Genomic DNA, 17,917 nt, shown 5'->3' with positions numbered 1-17,917 from the left:
AAAGCACTTAAAAAATATAAAAAAAGTTTAGTCAAAAAAATATTTTAAATTGTAACTGTTTGCTCCGTATCGTGTGGGAATTGATCCGGATGGAAATAGGTTCAGGTTGGAATTTGATTGGGTCGGAACTAATTCGGGTGGTAATTGTTTGGGTGGAATTTGATCTGGTGGGTTTTGATTCGGGTGGGAATCGATGGGTGGAATTTGGTTGGCTGGGTTTTGATTCGGGTGAGAAATGATTCAGGTGGGATTTGATCGGGTGGGATTTGGTCGGGTGGAAAATGATCGAATGATCAAGTTGGAATTGTGCGCGGGTTGGAACTGAACGGTTCCCGTTTTTTGCATATGGTTGGTTTTCAATCTCTTGGTCTAAAAAGTTTAATAATGTTTAATTTTAAATTAACTAACTAAACTTATTAAGTTATGTAAAAAGCATCATCTATAAAATATATAAAAAAGCATATACGTAATTTTTTGAGATGTTATTAAAATTAAAAATTACTTTAAGGGCAGTAGTCATATTACTGTCCTGGACAAGATGTAAGACTGTATTTAAATTGTATACGACTCGATTACCAAAAGGTTTTTTTCGTACACCAGGTCCTTGGACTTAATTTTTTGAGCGTTTTTTTTTGTCGTTGTTCAATAAACATTATATTACTTATGAGCGTATCGCAGCACAAATTCTTGAGCATATAAAAAGTAAAACAAAAAAAAAGTTTATGTGCTTGTTATGATTGTTTAACATGTGAAAATTATTAAACTATAGCAACTCTGCTTTGAAGTAAATATTCATATAAACTAAATTTTTATTTAACTTGAAAATATGTTTCGTATAATGTAAGTGTATAAAGTATCTAGTTTACCTACCTACTGTGTACAGATTTTTAGGAACAACTGACTTAGAAAAGTAACGGATTGTTTATATTTATTAACTTTTTTTTGAAGATTTTTGGCAAAACTATAACATGACTAAGTTTGAAAACCAGTCACACATACCTAATAGCTGCATATACTTAATTTAAGAATAAAATATGTAGTAATCATCATGGTAAGTATATACATATTATAAGAAATACATAGTTATAAAACTATAAGTAAATTTAAACTTATAAAGTTTATTATGTAAATTTATACTAAAATATAAGTTTTGAAGTATAGTAAACTAAAAGCTCATTAAAAAAAGTATTGAAAAAAATCTCTTAAAATGGTTATTAAATAATAAAATTAAAGAATACTTTTACCTTAACTCTGATTAGATTTTTTTAATATAATGGATATTCGTTTTATTGGCTTTTGTCAAAGCAAACTATAGTTTTATTTGAAATGTAAAAAGAGTTTACATGTTATTAAGTCATAAAAACTTTATTTAATCGAAATAAGCAGTAATAAAACATACCTTCTTAGTTATTATTTTTAAATAAATACATTGTTGCAAATCTAAAGACTATCTATTTAACTATACTTTTGTAGGAATTTTAAATTGGATAATTATTGAAATTAAAAATCTAATCAAGTACGAAGTTATTTGATAGTAACTTTAAAAGCTGTTTACTAATTACTTCATTATAAATGAAAATTAACTGAAAAAATATTTTACTGCTTATCTTATAAATTTATTATGTCTAAAAATTTTGAACTTCAAATACACAAAATTTGTTTTTTTAACAATATTTTTGTAATTTTTCTGTGTAAGTAATAAACTATTCTCTAACTTAGGGATCGATAAATTTTTTAATTTGCATACCAGATTAACAAAAAAAAATTTTTGGGCTATAGAAATAAAAAAACTCTTTAAAAGTAAAATTCCAATTAAATATCAATATAATAAAAAGTGCTACTGTATTTTAAAATATAGCTTAAAGTATTTTATAAGTATCTGTAATTAAGTAACTAAAGTTTATTTGATTTGCACAAGATGTTTCCAATACTAAAATGTATGTCGAACTGCAAAATTGCTAACTTTTAGCTTTTTTATAACAAATTTGCTCTTCAAAAAACAACGCTATTGATTTGGTCGTCTGAACTAGTTCTAGTTACACTAAAACGATAATACTTAAACGCAGTTTTGTGTCTCAAGATTAAAAAAATTACATTTTTTCAAAACTATACGGCCCGAGGAGGCTTATTTATAATTAGTCCGAAATGTTAAAGGCTTTTCTAGTAAATCAGTCCCATCGACTAGAAAAAAAAATCCATGCTTACAAAACATATATACCGAATAAAGAAATATTTTTGAGATGTTATTTAACACTAAAAATATAAAATACTGAAATTAACTAGATCCTGATCTTTTTTGAAAATGAGATCCGTATTCAGTTGATCACTAACATTTTGTACTGCGTACCTTAGTTTATGCATCTTAGTTTTTAGAAGTTATTTGAGAAAAAAATTAATTAATACTAAATTTTTTTATTAACTTAGATATTTTCGGTATTTTTATGATGAAATAAACAAAACAGATCATATTAATCAATGTTTTTGAAAGAAAAGTTACGAGTATAGCTTTTCGAACTATAATCATGTTTAGACATATTAAAAAAATATTAAAAACGTTAACTAAGATTTAAATAAAGATACTAAAACTTTTCTGCTTTTTGACATTAGAGTTTATGACTAAAACAACTTTCAGACACAAGTTTATTAAAAAAAAAATAAAAATTTAAAAAGAATTGAATAATAATAGCATTTTCAAAGTGTATCAAAAACAAAAGTGCTTTAAAATAAAGTTAAAGTAGCAAGCTTAATTATTTATAACAACTAAAAACTTACTTTTACTTTAATTTTGAAAACATTTGGATTAATTAAATATTTTTCTCAAACTTAAAATGTTAAACACTTTCTACAAAAAAAAAGGTATAAGCTTAAATAGTTTAATAGTGTATATTCAGAAAGCTATAATACTATATCAATCTAAAAGTGTTATATTAATCAATAAAATTTTAATCATTACGGATATTTATTTATCTAAGTTTTAAACAATTGAAAAAAAGTTCTTATTTATTAACAAAAAAAAAACGTTACTTTAACTTACTTTAAGCTCTATAATGTAATACCTTGTAAATAGAGCATTATAATGTTAGTTTTATAGCAAGTTTAAACAAATAAGTACAAAATTTAAATGTAATTTAAAAGTTTTATGTAAAAAACTAAGAAATTTCTACATAAGTAAATAAAACACTATTATTGCAAATGCAGTAGTAAAAGGTTCATCCATATATAAATTACCATACACCGCATTGAATTGATTTGAGATCATTAAAGATTATAATGGTTTGTGAAAATCACTTATCATATTAACACTTTCCTAAAACTTAAATTTAAACTTTAAAAAAATAACTACTTGCACATAGTAAATTTCTTGTGATTTACTTTAGCTAAAATATTTACTTAGACATTTGCATTATTTTTATTTATTTAAATTTTAGTAGAAATCTAAAAATGTTTACTGTTGAAAACTTCAAAAAAAATTTATATAATATAAAATGATTATGAACAAACTTTAAAAAAAGTCTAGTTTTTGACAAAAATTTAATAAACAACTGGCTTGTAAACGAAAATTGTAAAGTATGTAATTAATATCGCTTTAATCTTTAAATACTAAGGATGAAACAGTTATTGATCTTTTTAACACAATTAATGCTGAGTAATACACTAAATGTAAGCAATCCATAAAAAACTATCCAAAACTTTATTGTAAATTATTAAGTATTTTGGAGTGATTTTTAAAACAGCCATCACTAAAAGTATTATAAAACAATAATTTTTAAAATGTTTTGAGTTGGTTAAAACATGTATAATATCTAATTTGAAACCAATTACAATTCAATAAAAAGAAGAGTATAAAGAGTTGAAAGTAAAGTGTTCAAAGTATAAATAGTTTAAAGTTTTTATATGCAAATATAACTTAAATTTAAAAAGTAGCTACATGTTTTATAAACTAAAATATTAAAAATTAAGTTGGTATCCTATATTTGATTAGAATTAAACTTTTGCTGTAAACCAAAAGCGGTTACTTATTGTCAAAACAAACTATGGTAAAAGAAATATTTACGAAAACATTTTTATCTTAAATATTAAACTTTAAAACATCTTTGTTTTCTTTGCTTGATAAATAATCAATTTTAGATAAAAAAAACCTTTTGTTTTAATACTAGTCTTTTTTTTGGCTTTGTGTAAAATTGTTAAAAAGCTAGTAAAAAAAGCCAAACGCTGTAGTTAAAAAACTGAAGTAGTAGTATTTTTTGCCGCAAGGCAATAAAAACCTTGATATCTAAACAAAGTGTTTTGGTTTATAAGTATTATATAAAAAGATATATTGTGTAAAAATAACCTCGAAAATTCGAGTCTTGATTTTAATTTTTAAATTTAACAAAAACATACTAAGACAGAAAACTATAGAAAATAATAACGAATTGTATATTAACATTATAGTTTAAGTTTTTTTTAGTTTATTTAACATTATAAATCTATATAAATTTTCATAGAGCTTTTGTAAAAACAACATATTTTTAATGAAGCAAAAATATGGTACTTATAAAGCAAAAACCTTTGTTGTAATAATAGAAAAAGTAAAAAATTGTCCAAATATAATTAAAGTAAAAATGTAAAAAATAATTTAACTTTTTAGAGTACTAATTTTTTCTTTTGAATTTATTCAAATAAATTGTTAAAATACAACTAAGTTAAAAAAAACAATAATTATGTTATGTGATTTTAACAGGTTATACTGCAGTTAGTTTCTTTAATTTCAACAAATAGAAATAGCTATAGTATAATCTAATCATAAACTTTTATACTCAGCTGGTTGTATTAATTGAAAATACTAAGCTACTTTTAATTGCTACAGTTATTTATGTTACGGTGTGTTGAATAAATTTACCAAGCCTGTATAAAAGTTATTATAAAAAGTATCATAATATTACTTTTTCTAGATATGAAGTTTTCAATTTGTAATAATTTAAAAATTAGACTAAAGCTTTACTTAAACAATCACATAATAATCAACGAGAATTAAGGTTTATTTTCGATGTATTTAATTAGGGTACAGCAGAAACGCCGATAAGGTGCACATCTTGAACCCAGGCAAAAGTGTGTACCTTACGTGAATTACATAACTTGCAGTTTTAAGACAAGTTCAACCCTTTTCACACCATAAAATGGCTAATATCAAGCTATTTTTAGTAAAGATCTAAAGAGACTTTGATTGGTTTTGTTTCCTTAAAGCTTTTTAAACTTAGTGCTTTTTATAAATACCATATAACTATTTATTTCATTTAGATCCCATTCTTTTTCGAGATTTAGTGCGTACGTTATAAAGTTAGTATATTCATTTATTCAAGATATAAGTTGATAACATTAAAATAATAAGAACTTGATTATATTTTTAATTTTTTTTTTATGTTAATCATATATGTTAATTGATACAATTGGTTTAAAATATTCTAAAATATTCCAGTAAAAGCACATTATTCTTCCCAAACTTCATACAAAAGAGGAGTCATTTCTTGTCGCTGTTTCCAGTTAGTTATGATGTTTGAGTGCGAAAAGTACATATCCTGCATGATCACCATTGTACTTAGTATTTTTGCTAACATACAAGGACGCCATTTTCGACGCTCTTCACTGTAGCGAGTTAATGCAGACAAATATTTATCTCGGTGAACGTCCACTTTAAGTTTATCTTGAACATTCTTATGATCTTCAAATACACATATATATATAATTAATTTTGTTTAACAAAAATCTTAAATGTCTATTATATACTTTCAACATTGGTGTAATGTTTGTAAACTGTAACTTAAGTTGTGTCAAAAAATGTCTTTGTTAAATTTAGTATTTTATATATGATCTTTTGAATATGGTAGTAAGTAGCTTAATGATGTTTATGTTTTAAGATGAAGTAAAATTTACTTAAATAGAAGGTTATCACCAAAATTGCCTTCAAGACATTTTTTATGATAACATCTGTTGCATTAGTTACATCCTGTTTAGCAGAATACCTAAACTCAAACTGTTAATAACAAAGCCTTTTCGTTTTTATTTCTTCCCAAACTGTGCTTAAAATTAAGTTCTGCTTGTACTTTTGGATCTTGCAAAAAAAATTCTCGATGAAACAAAACATAGCTCGATTGATATTGGTTCTGTTATTTTTGTGATTTTAGTTTTTTAGTGATATTTTGTGGGTTGCTGGAATAGAATACCTCGTTAAAAAGTTTACTGACATAAAAACATTCGGAATGTAGACAGATACGGCGACCGTTGCTGATTAAACCAGTAGCTAATTATCTTTTAACAAAACTTGTTTATAACCATACTTATTATTTGAGGTGTGGGGTTCGCAACACCCTGCTTAAAGTGTTGGATTTACGTGATTAACTATATGTCAAATATACTGTACAGAAATTGCAAAAACATTGACATATAATTTAGTGTTAGTTGTAAAACATTTTTCATTACCGTCATCGACTCATAGTTGTCTAGTTTACCGTGCTAGGAGAAGAAACCAAAACGTTTACTTCACAGAGTGTAATTGCCTTTGCAATAAATTATCATGAAATGCACTTTACAGAAGTTGTTGTTTGTAAATTAACTTATCAAAAATGTGCTTTTACTTTAAAAAATTTAGCTCTTGTAGCTCATAAAAACTTAAGTGTAAAATCTGGTAGACTCTTATAACAATAACACTTATAAATAAATTTAAAAAACTAAGATAATTGATCAGTAACTTTAAACGTTATTCAATTTTACATGATGACCATTTTTTAAACTAAAATAAGTAACAAGTAGGTTAACAAGGATAGATTAACAATAGTTAAAAAAGTACTGTGCTCTAGTTTTGTGATATACAACATTTTTTAAAGATGCGAATAAAAACTTGATGTAAAAAGAATATGTGTACACTAGAATATTTAGTAACTTTTATTATATAAAATAACCTTTATTACAGTTTAATTCTTGGATATAAATATTTATGCTAAAACATTTTTTATAATCAAATGAATATTTATCTACATATAGTTTAATTGTTTTAAGTATATTTTTATTTATTATCAAAATTTCTTAGCTTAGTAATTAATTTCGATTTTTAAGATATTGGGACAGGTGCTAACGTTTTCAAAACATTATTTTAAATACTTGAATTTTTGATTTAGCATGCTTTTGTTAGATTATGTAATGGACTTTGTTTGTTATCAATGTTCAAATAAAACTACCGCTTTTAAGTTGCTTCTAAGCAAATTTTCTATAAAGTTAAAAAAAATAAAATAACAAGGTTTTGGTTTTATTTTTTCTAATTTTTAATTTTTAATCCTTTAATTTTTTTTTAAATAAAATTTTTCAAAAAGATTTGAAAGATGATACCACAATGGGATAGAAAGGATATAATATTTGATATGCTATCATACGTTTTGTATGCGACTGTTTACTGAATCGTATTGTAAAAGTAATTAAATGGTAACATATTTAGTGTAGTTTAAAGAATAATCTTTTGATAAGTGTACAAATTTTAAATAAATCCTGCCATCTATTTAGAAGTAGCTCTTCCTAATTTATATTAGATGTGATTGTTAGCGAGACGCTTTTTATTTGTAAGTTAATCTTAATTTTCTGTAAACACTTGAAGACTTAAATTAAGAAGCCAATGTTTTAAATATCCTTTTAAAATTTGTGACATAATTTTTACCAAAGTCTTAATAACATAACTTAATTTAAAATTTCGCATACTTTGATACTTTTGGTAATCTGAATTTATAAATACAAGTTCATTGTTTAAATTACATATACGTAAAAGAACATATGTTGTATCTAACTTTGCATGCTTTAAATTCTAGTGTAAGTTGATCTTCACAGACTCTATCGAGCTGTAAATATTTCATAGGTAGCGAACTACTAAAATCTAATAACATGTTTATGTAAAAAAATATTTTAAACTCTATTTAAAAATATTTGAACTTGTAAAGTCAAACAACTTTAATCGTGTAATTTGTGTTTTAAAGTTATAAAAAAATATTAAAGGACTTTTCATTGGCTAAGCTAAACTTTTCTAAGCACAAGTCATGTAATGAAATTTTTTTGCTAAGTATCTTTACATTAAAAGTTAATAATTATTAGTTTAACTGTCAGCTTTTATCTGTTTTGAAATATCTAGATATAACGATATACTGTAAACTATTGTTTAAACGTGTATAGCTTACTCTATTAACTATTTGGTTAAACAAAATAAACATTTTTAACAGAGAAAATAATTTAAGATTGAAGATTATAATCTAAAAAAGTATTTGTTACAGGTACTGGCAGACAGTTACCAGGTTACACCGTTGAGCGGATAACTAATTTTAATTATTTTCCAGCAATATTACACAAACCTTCAAGTTATAAGTTGGTGATAACGCTATTAAGGCAATACAATTTTATATTAGGACAATGAAATTTTAAATAAATGACTGGCTATATTTATTTGCTAATATACTTTTATTATTCAATAAAGGTTTATTTTGTATAAATTTGAACTTAAATAAAAGTTAAACCATAAAACTAGGTATGCATATTACCTTAGTATTAAGCTAACGTAGCAAACTAAATATTTTTTCTGAAACAATTATCTTTAATTATTCAAGTTTGAAAAATCTAAACCTGAGTCAAAAGCAATGATGGCAACGAGCAGCCCATATTCAGTTTCATCTATTCCTATCTTTTTAGTTTTTGAAAAAAAATCCAATAGTAACTTTACGTGGTTAGGCTCAATACCTTTTTAAAGTTATAAACAGACTAACTTGTGTTTTAGAAAAATGAAAGAATACATATTTATAGAATAAAAATGCTTTAATAACATCTTTTTAATATCAAACTAAAAGCAACAAAAGTGACTAAGGTTTTTTTGTTTGAACCACAATTTAAAAAAAAAATAATTTTTAACTTTCTGTTGATTCAAAATTTAATTTAAATCATAAAATACATGTTTAAAATTTTTTTTTTGTTAATTTTTTGACAAAAAACCTCCATATTTTGCTACGTGTTCAGGCTCTAATTGAACTCTTCTCAAGTTGTAATTGCATGAATTTCTTAGCAACATTATTGGCACAACACTTCCTTTTATCAAAGAAATTTGGTCATCACAAGATAAGTTTGTAAAACCTTTTAAAATTGTGATTTTGTAATAATGTAGTTTGTTTTTACATTTATGAGGTGTTCTAGTTTTGCTGTTTATAGACTGTACTTAAAAAAAATATATTTGTATTTTAAAACACCAAAAAAAAATCAAAGTTTAATTAAACCAAAAAAAAACAACAAAAACAGTTACTTAAATATTTTATTTGACTTTATTTGACATATATTTTTGATTAATAAAGTATTGTATTAAAGTTTAAAAGCAACTTTTTTAATGTTTGACTAAGCAAACACAGTTTTATAATATGAAAATAAAATAGGTTATTTTATAATACTTTAACAAATAGAAGTGGTTGAAATTTGTTAAAAATCTGTCTCAGTTCATTAAAAAAATCACTTAACAAGATATCAATTGTTTGAAAAATCCTTTTTAAGTTAGAGATTTTAGTAAGATATAAAAAAAAAGAACTAAATATTTTCTTGGCAAAAATAGTTGTTATTAAAAGTTTTTTGCTAAATCATGCTTTTTTAATACGTAAGAAACGAATAAGATTACTTTTGAAGTCTAAAAATTTGAAAAACAAAATGTTATTAACTGAATGATTATCTAGAGTTTATGACTAGTGAAGTAATTATCTCAGATACGAAAATTCAGTACGTTATTTAAGTTTTGTTTTAGTATATACTTCTGTCAAATCGATTGTAAATTTCAATATACAGAAATTTATTCCAAAATATAAATTATCTTTAGACTTACTTTTGTTAAAGTTGTAGCTATAAAAACTTTTTCAATAAAGTACTAACTAAATTAATGCAAGATGTAGTGTAACATTTAAATTAAAGTATAACATGTATTGTAAATTTTGCTTATTAGTTTATATCAAAAGCTTTAATTTAATCCGCAAATTTTCAATACATGTGATAAATTAAACAAAAAATTTAGAGTAAACTGAAAAAAACATACTTAACCTTTTTAATATGTACTATACAGAACTAATTATTTAAGTAAGAATTAATCCAATAAAATTTAGATTTAGTAACCGGCCCGCTAATTTTTATAAAACTGAAATTGAATCCGGCTCGCGAAAGCTATAAAACTGCTTCTTATGAGCATGTAATTTTGGCCTGCGAAACTAAATCTTGGAAACTTCACTAAATATTCTGGGATTAAAAATTAGAGCGAAAAAAAAAAGGTCCTTAGGTACAATTTGCGGCAGATTGGAAGTTTGTACTAAATAAAGTAAAATAAAAAAATAACACAGAACTATTTTTGTCCAAACTAATTAGATATTTAAATAATATTTGTGAAATTGACGAAATTGAAATGCTACGATAGACTAAAAACGTTGCCCACCCCTAGGTTAGGTAGCATCAACAATAACTAAGTTAAATTTGTTTTATTTTTAGTAGAATAATTCAAATCGTATTTTCCCATACTACATTTCAACAAACAAATGTTCTAAAAAATGACCTTTTTTTCACGTATGATTTAAATAAAAAGCAATTTTATAGTTTATATAGATTTAAGACTGTAAATAGTTAGTGATCAACAAAGCATGAACTTCTAATATTGTTACACTTATTATATGTTTTGGTTTTAAGAAAACAAATAGAGAGATCTCAACTACTGAAGGAGAAATAATGAATTTATTCTTTCAATAATTTATTTTACAAACTAAGTTTCGGTCAACGATCTCGTCAGTGCTTGAATAAATCTAAAAATGTATGTGACAGTCATGGAAAATAGCATTCAAACAATTAAATTAAAAACAAATTTTTACTCAAAATTTTACTTAAAAAACTAAATTTTAATATTAAGATTGAGTTTAAGGTAAAGTTTAAATTTTAGTTAAGTTTTGAAATCAATATAACAACAATAATAATAATAAAAGCTGTATGTAGCTTTCTTTTTTCTTCTACTTAATTTTCAAAGTAAACATTGCTTAAGCAAAAATGTAGTTAATAAAGTAAGTTAAAAATTGAGGTGCATTTTAACGTAGCTTATTTCAATGGTGACGTAACTATTTAAAGTTTAAACAATCTTGTGCTTGTAATAGCTATGAAAATTTAAAACCCCGTCCAAATGCTTTATATAAAAACTTATAGTTAAAACAAGTTTTTATCTAATAACAAAACAAGTTAAATTATATAATAAAGATTGAATTTGTGGCAAAGTTTAAATTTTCTTTAGTTAAGTTTCAAAATCAAAGAACAACACAAATGATAATAAAAAAATCTGTATGTAGCTTTCTATCTTCTTCTAGTTGACTTTCAAAGTAAACATTGCTTAAAAAATGTAGTTAATAGTAATAAGTGGGCTTAAGTTAAGATGCATTTTAATCAAGCTAATTTTTATTGTGACTTTATTATTGAAAACTTAAGTAATTTTGTGCTTGTAATAGTTACGAAAGTTTGAAATTTTTCTTGAATGAATAAAAAAAAAAATTTTAGTTCTAAGAAAATATTAGCTACACAAAAATTTATTAAAAGCATGCATAAAACCTGTATTACGGGCAACTTAAGTTTTGAAGTGGAGTTTTCGGAAGTGCGGGCAGGAATAAAAGAGCTCGTACCGTTTATTTTTGTTGTCCCTTCTGTCTTCTTTGGCGATCGGGACCTTTTCTAATATGCAAGTACTGCAAATGCTTTGTGGGTTTTTGGCTTTTCCAATATGCTGGATAATTTCCCAATCTATTTTGTAGTCAATGTTTTTATTTTTAAGCTTCCATATATACTTCGATATTTCTGTTCCGTTCGTTTTATAGTTTTTAAAGTCACTAATGTGGTTGTACCATCTTTTTTTGAAAGTGCCACCCGTTGAGCCCAAATAGTTTTTTGTTTCGTTTTCCAATTTGATTGTCGCTTTATATATCAGATTTTCAACTAAGCATTTATTCTTAAGGGAAAATTTGTTTTTTGTTCGACAGTTGCAAAGTGTTTCGTTTGTTTATCGTTTTTTGTTTTTAAGTATTTTCGATTATGTTTTTGGATTAATTACTTAATATTGCTCATGCAACTATATGAAATTTTACAATTATTTCTGTTTAAAATTTTGTTTAACTTGTGGTCTTCTTTAAAATGTTTATCTATTAGTTGCAGAAACGCTTTACCTATATTAGTTCTTACTGCTGACTGACAGTAGGGTGGGTTGAAGTAGATTTTTTTTCTAGCTCTTGGTTACTTTTTCTGCTTACTATTGCGAGACCGTCATCCCTATAAAGTCCGATATCTCTATAGTTGTATAAGTGCCTAAGTTTGTTTAAGGCATACAGTCCTACCAAGTCGTCTTTATAGTTGTATAAGTGCCTAAGTTTGCTTAAGACATACAGCTCTTGGTTACTTTTTCTGCTTATTATTGCGAGACCATCATCCCTATAGAGTCCGATATCTTTATAGTTGTATAAGTGCCTAAGTTTGCTTAAGTCATACAGGCCTACCAAGTCGTACGCCTTAAAGTCGACTTAGTAGGCCTGTGTTCAAGCTATTACAACTAATTTTAGCTTTTAGTTTTTGTAATTTTTCAAGAAACTTTTACAATTAAGTATTAAAATAATTTCTTTGTGAGATAAAATGTAGTACTGAAAAACAGTTTTGCATCAACTAGTCACTAGTGTTTTTTAGTGCATTTAAAAGTTACTTAACACTTTATAAGGCTCTTTAAATATTTTTAACTTTTACTTTTTTAATTATACGGCATCCTTGTAGTAACAAAAATATTTTCTGCTTTCAGAAAAATATAGAAGCTTTAAAACCATACCGGCTGACGTACACTTAAATACATGTAAATACAAATGTAAGAATCTTACATAGGTATAAAGGTAAATGTTTTATGGTATAAGTAAAATGGTTAACGTATTTTTTTTTTGTATTCTGCACATATATCTTTCTTAGACTCAAAACAAAAGATTAAATAAAAAAATAACACACGTTTTGTTTTATGTTTTTATCAGTAAACGTAAACTTTTTACGAGTCTTAATCCAAAAGATTTAAAATACATCTGACACTGAAACTTTTGTGGATTACTCTCCTCCATGCATTATCAGTCGTTGGTTTGTTCAGTGGGGCTAAACACCTTGACAAAAGGAATTGTATAAAAATGTCAGAACTATAAAAAGATTCCATTACTTATATTTTAGTTAAGTATTAAATGAGCAGGAAAACTTATTTCAAATAAAATTCTTAAATGTATTATTCAAAATCAACTCTACAAGAACTGCACTTACTAAGTTTAATAACACAAGCATAAAGTACACAAGGAAATTATTTAATATATTTAAGTAATTTAATGACCAAAAACTTACACAAACTGAAAAAACCTATAATTAAAAAAATGTTATATCAAGTTTTATTTATAGTAGAAAGTATTTTAGTCAAAAATTTATCTAAAATACAAACAACTGCAATAAAAAAATTAATATAATAAAAATATGTTACTTAAAGTACAAATGATCTGGTTAAGTAAAATGATCCTCAACTAATCTGTTCTAAATCAAAAACGATACTAAAACTAGCAGAGACTGCAATTAACTTAGCTCAAGTAACTAATTGTAAATAAGTTTGGTTCAGAGCAATAGATAAAACTAGCACAGATGCAAACAGGTTAGTAAGAGTACTGATTCTTGATTAACTAGTCTCATAACAATACTGAAACTGGTATAGTAGTAAATGCTGTTTTAAATAAACTACTTTAAAATAAATATCCGAGAAGACAAATGTCTAATAGACAATTTACAACAGACAAAAAATTTTACTAGTTTTTACTTTTTTTTCGAAAAATACAAAAACTCATTACAATTCGTATCTACAAAAACAATCACTATGTTTAGAAATTTTAACTAAAGTATTGAAACTCTAACTTTTACATGGGACAAACAGTGATATGATTACATTATGCCACATTACATTATAATATAGTCAAATATCATCTTATCACTAAAGTAAAAAGTCATTAATCTTTTTTTTATTAGTTAAAATATATACAAAGAAAATTTCAAAGTTTATTTAAACTTCATTCTTATAAAAACCTAACGACTAAAATACCAAAACGAGTTTGTCTTCACAAACTCATTGCTAAAAGCAATGTTGTATTCACAATGGTAGTGTGTTCCTTCTACAGTTGTTTGGTTTCTTCAAGTACTGTTCATGAGTTTCCTTAGTTAACGATATCCAATGACCATATAATTGTATTAGAAAGGCTTTGCTGACTCTTGAATAACTATTTATACTCTGGTCACCTGTCTGTGGCATGCTTGGTTTCCTGAACTGGTTTACCGTTGGGACTTATAACGTTTGCGGCAGCGGCCTCTGGAATGTTTTTTCTATCTATTACAACATAAACTCAATAATATCACCATATGCAACCACCCTTAAGAGTAGGGGACAACGTTTTTCAATCAACGGGCCGGATCCGGAAATATTTAGTCTTTTGCGTGCCGGAGCATTTTGAATTAGTTATTTACCGGATCCAGTCGAATAATAACTTTTTAGATCCGAATCCGACTAGATACTAATTTTAAGTCGAGATCTGGATCCGGTCGGATTCTAATTAAAATATAAGCTTCGGATCCGGCCGGAATCTAGTTATACTGATACAGTGGATCAGTTTTTTGAATCCTTAAAATTCACAAATCTTTCTGAAGTCTGACAACTTAAGATATACATTGAGACATGTCAGATCTTAAAACGATGTCTATAAATATAATTGACATTGTAATTGACAAAGGTACGTATGTAAAGCATCGTACTTTAAAAAACAATTTGCTCGGGGTAATTTGACAAAACGATATTCCAACTAAGTTAGAACAACACAAAGTATTAGGACAAAATGGTATATTTATTAGAACACAGTAATTAACAAATTTATTTTTAGCATGTTTTTGAAGTCAAATTCTTACAGTTTTGATTTGTAAAAATATGATACAAAGTTTTATAAAAAAATTGTAATATTGACCCTTCGCGGGTCTGTCACTTCGCTTGCGGGCCAGTCATTTTCATTTGCGGGCCGGATCCGGCCCGCGGGCCGTACGTTGCCCACCCCTACTTTAGAGCTTATTAGGTTTTTTTTTTTAATAATATAAGTTTGATGGGCAAATATATCAATGTACTAATCATCGCGATAGATAAAGATATAGCTATTGCGAACATTGTACAACTTCTTATGATTAAAGCTTTGTTTGGCTGTATGCGAACTTTTTATGGTGCCTTGTGTTTTCCAATATGAAATTTCATTACATCTAAACACACCTCTTTCTTTTTTGGTTAAACTAGTGGTTATATTTTTTTGCGTGTTCATGTTTTTCTTTAGATTCAGCAGTATTTTGAAAGAGGTTTTCTAATGTAATCCTCTTTTTTCTTACTGTGTAGAGGACAGTAGATATTTTTTGACTAATATGGCTCTACGATGCCACTCGGATACATTAGGCCAGTCACATGTGTAAGCTATTTCTTTTTACACTTAGCACCTTGAATAAATCTGATTGGTAGGCCTAAACTGTTTTTTGATTCCTAGTAATTCACATTTTTCGCCTCATCTCTTCTTTGTTGTTCTTTGATGTCAAACAGCAAACAGCTTAACTTAAGCAAGTAATTCTCAAATAATCATGTTTTAAACAATACTGAGCTTAAGAGTGACTGAAAACGGTTTAGTATATGTGCACGACTATTCAAATTCTGACAGTTTAAACTTTAATAATTTTGAGTTACTGTTATTTATCTCTTTTAAAAAATATCTTACGACTAAAATCTTATTAATTAGACCTTCATGAGCTTTTTTTATTAAAATAAAAACAAAACTATGTTTTTGGATATGGCTTTATATCTTTTAAGATTTACCAAAAAAGTTGTAATTTTTTGTGGTTATTAATTTTCTGCTTGTATAAATACTTTTTCAGACCATTTTTTATTATCACAATTTTATCATTTAGAACTACATGTACAGTTTTTGTTTTTTAAATCATTTATTACTATTTAAGATGTGGCCTCTTAAACATAAGTTTAAGAACTGTAACTATCAGATTTTGAGTTACCATGTAAATGAATAAGTCAATCCTAATACAGTTAGAAATTCTGAATAATAAGTTTAGTATTATAACAAAGTTATATTTTATCTGTGTCTTAATGAGTTAAACATTATGAAATGCCAAAAACTATTTTTTTTTACTTTCAAAAAGTGTTGAAAATTTCAAAGATAAAAAGAATTTTCTATAATAGACCAAAAAACATGCTACTCTAACATACATGGGAACAGGTCAAAATTGTACGAAGACAAAATTGCACGAGGGAACTAAATTGCACGAATACAATTATGCACGGAGGGTCAATTTCGCATGTATGTAAAAAAAAAAGTTTTAAAAAAACAGGGAAAAAAAAAAATTATAAAACAAGGAGAAAAAAAGTTACCAACCGAAGGTTAGGGGTAACAGTGATAGTAAAAATTTAAAAAATAATAATAATAACTAATATAAAAATAAAAAATCAATTAATAAAAAATAAAAAAGAAAAAAATAAGTTACCGACCGAGGGTATGGGTTAGTGGTAATAGTGATAGTAAAAACTAAAAAAAAAATGTTTAAAAAAGACTTTAAAAAATTTTCAGCCGGTGCATAAATGTCTTCGTGCAATTTTGTCCTCTCGTGCAATTTTGTACGCTCGTGCAAATTTGACACCTACCCAACATACATATAATTATGAGCAGATCTACGGAGTCTATAAAATATTAACACACATTAGAAAAAAAACATGTATAATTATGTATAATATTTATGTCAGTAGTAACTATCAACGAACTTTATGGTTTAAAAAAAAAGTTTGGAATAAAAACATAAAACTATAAAATTGTCTACAAAAACTAAAAAATTAATAAAAGCAGGTACAAACCTCAAAACAGCTCTAGGATAGGCAAATTTTTTAAAAAGAAACATAAATTAAGTTGTGCAGAAATGTTACGTCAAAATAAATTTAATAAATTAATCAATAAGTTTTTCAGCTTAAAAACAAACTATGCAGCAAAATGTTTACTAAAAATTTAAACTAAATTTAAAATATTTATACAGTACAATATACACGGTATATAATAAATAGAGGAAACATGTAGTATTAAACATAATGTTTGTGACTGTATATTAAAAAGTTGTGAAACAAATAAGTGCATAAGTAGACAGAGTTATTTAAAGTAGCATTGTCGGTTGTGAGGACAAACATTCGATAAATCTTGTCGCTTGTTCAGAAGTAGGTCTTTGTCTTCTGCTGCAATTACTGCTCTTTCTGTATTGCAAGTCAGGCTAATTCTACTTACTCCGTTGGATGTATGTTTAATCTTTGAAACAATAATCCACTCTAAGTTGCAATGCAGAAAGAGCAGTAATTGCAGCAGAAGATAAAGACCTACTTCTGAACAAGCGACAAGATTTATCGAATATTTGTCCTCACAACCGACAATTCTACTTTAAATAACTCTGACTGCTTATGCACGTATTTATTTCACAACATTTTCATGAAAAATCACAAACATTAAGTTTATTACTACATGTTTCCTCCATTTTATTATATACCGTGTATATTGTACTGTATAAATATTTTAAATTTAGTTTAAATTTTTAGTAAACATTTTGCTGCATAGTTTGTTTTTAAGCTGAAAAACTTATTGATTAATTTATTAAATTTATTATGACGTAACATTTCTGCACAACTTAATTTATGTTTCTTTTTAAAAAATTTGCCTATACTTAGAGCTTTTTTGAGGTTAGTACCTGCTTTTATTAAATTTTTAGTTTTTGTAGACAATTTTATATTTTTATGTTTTTATTCCAA

General features: G+C 25.8%; 1 protein-coding gene across 1 annotated transcript in view; it reads right to left on the bottom strand.

Annotated features, from left to right (window-relative positions):
* Positions 1 to 5,468: 5,468 nt before the first annotated feature.
* The window catches only part of LOC145832316 (bile acid receptor-like), a 43,927-nt gene continuing 31,478 nt past the window's right edge, over positions 5,469 to 17,917 (bottom strand). Inside the window, exons 5-7 of the mRNA XM_082939636.1 lie at positions 8,998 to 9,135; positions 8,635 to 8,748; positions 5,469 to 5,701 (exon numbers count right to left, since the gene is read on the bottom strand). Of these exons, the coding sequence (XP_082795762.1) occupies positions 5,469 to 5,701; positions 8,635 to 8,748; positions 8,998 to 9,135 (485 nt within the window). The remainder of the gene's footprint in view (positions 5,702 to 8,634; positions 8,749 to 8,997; positions 9,136 to 17,917) is intronic.

Source organism: Thalia democratica, chromosome 3 (genome assembly GCF_965202585.1).
Source record: "Thalia democratica chromosome 3, ktThaDemo2.hap1.1, whole genome shotgun sequence".
Classification (NCBI taxonomy): Eukaryota; Metazoa; Chordata; class Thaliacea; order Salpida; family Salpidae; genus Thalia; species Thalia democratica.
The sequence above is the reverse complement of the archived record's forward strand: the minus strand, read 5'-3'. Positions and strand labels throughout refer to the sequence as shown.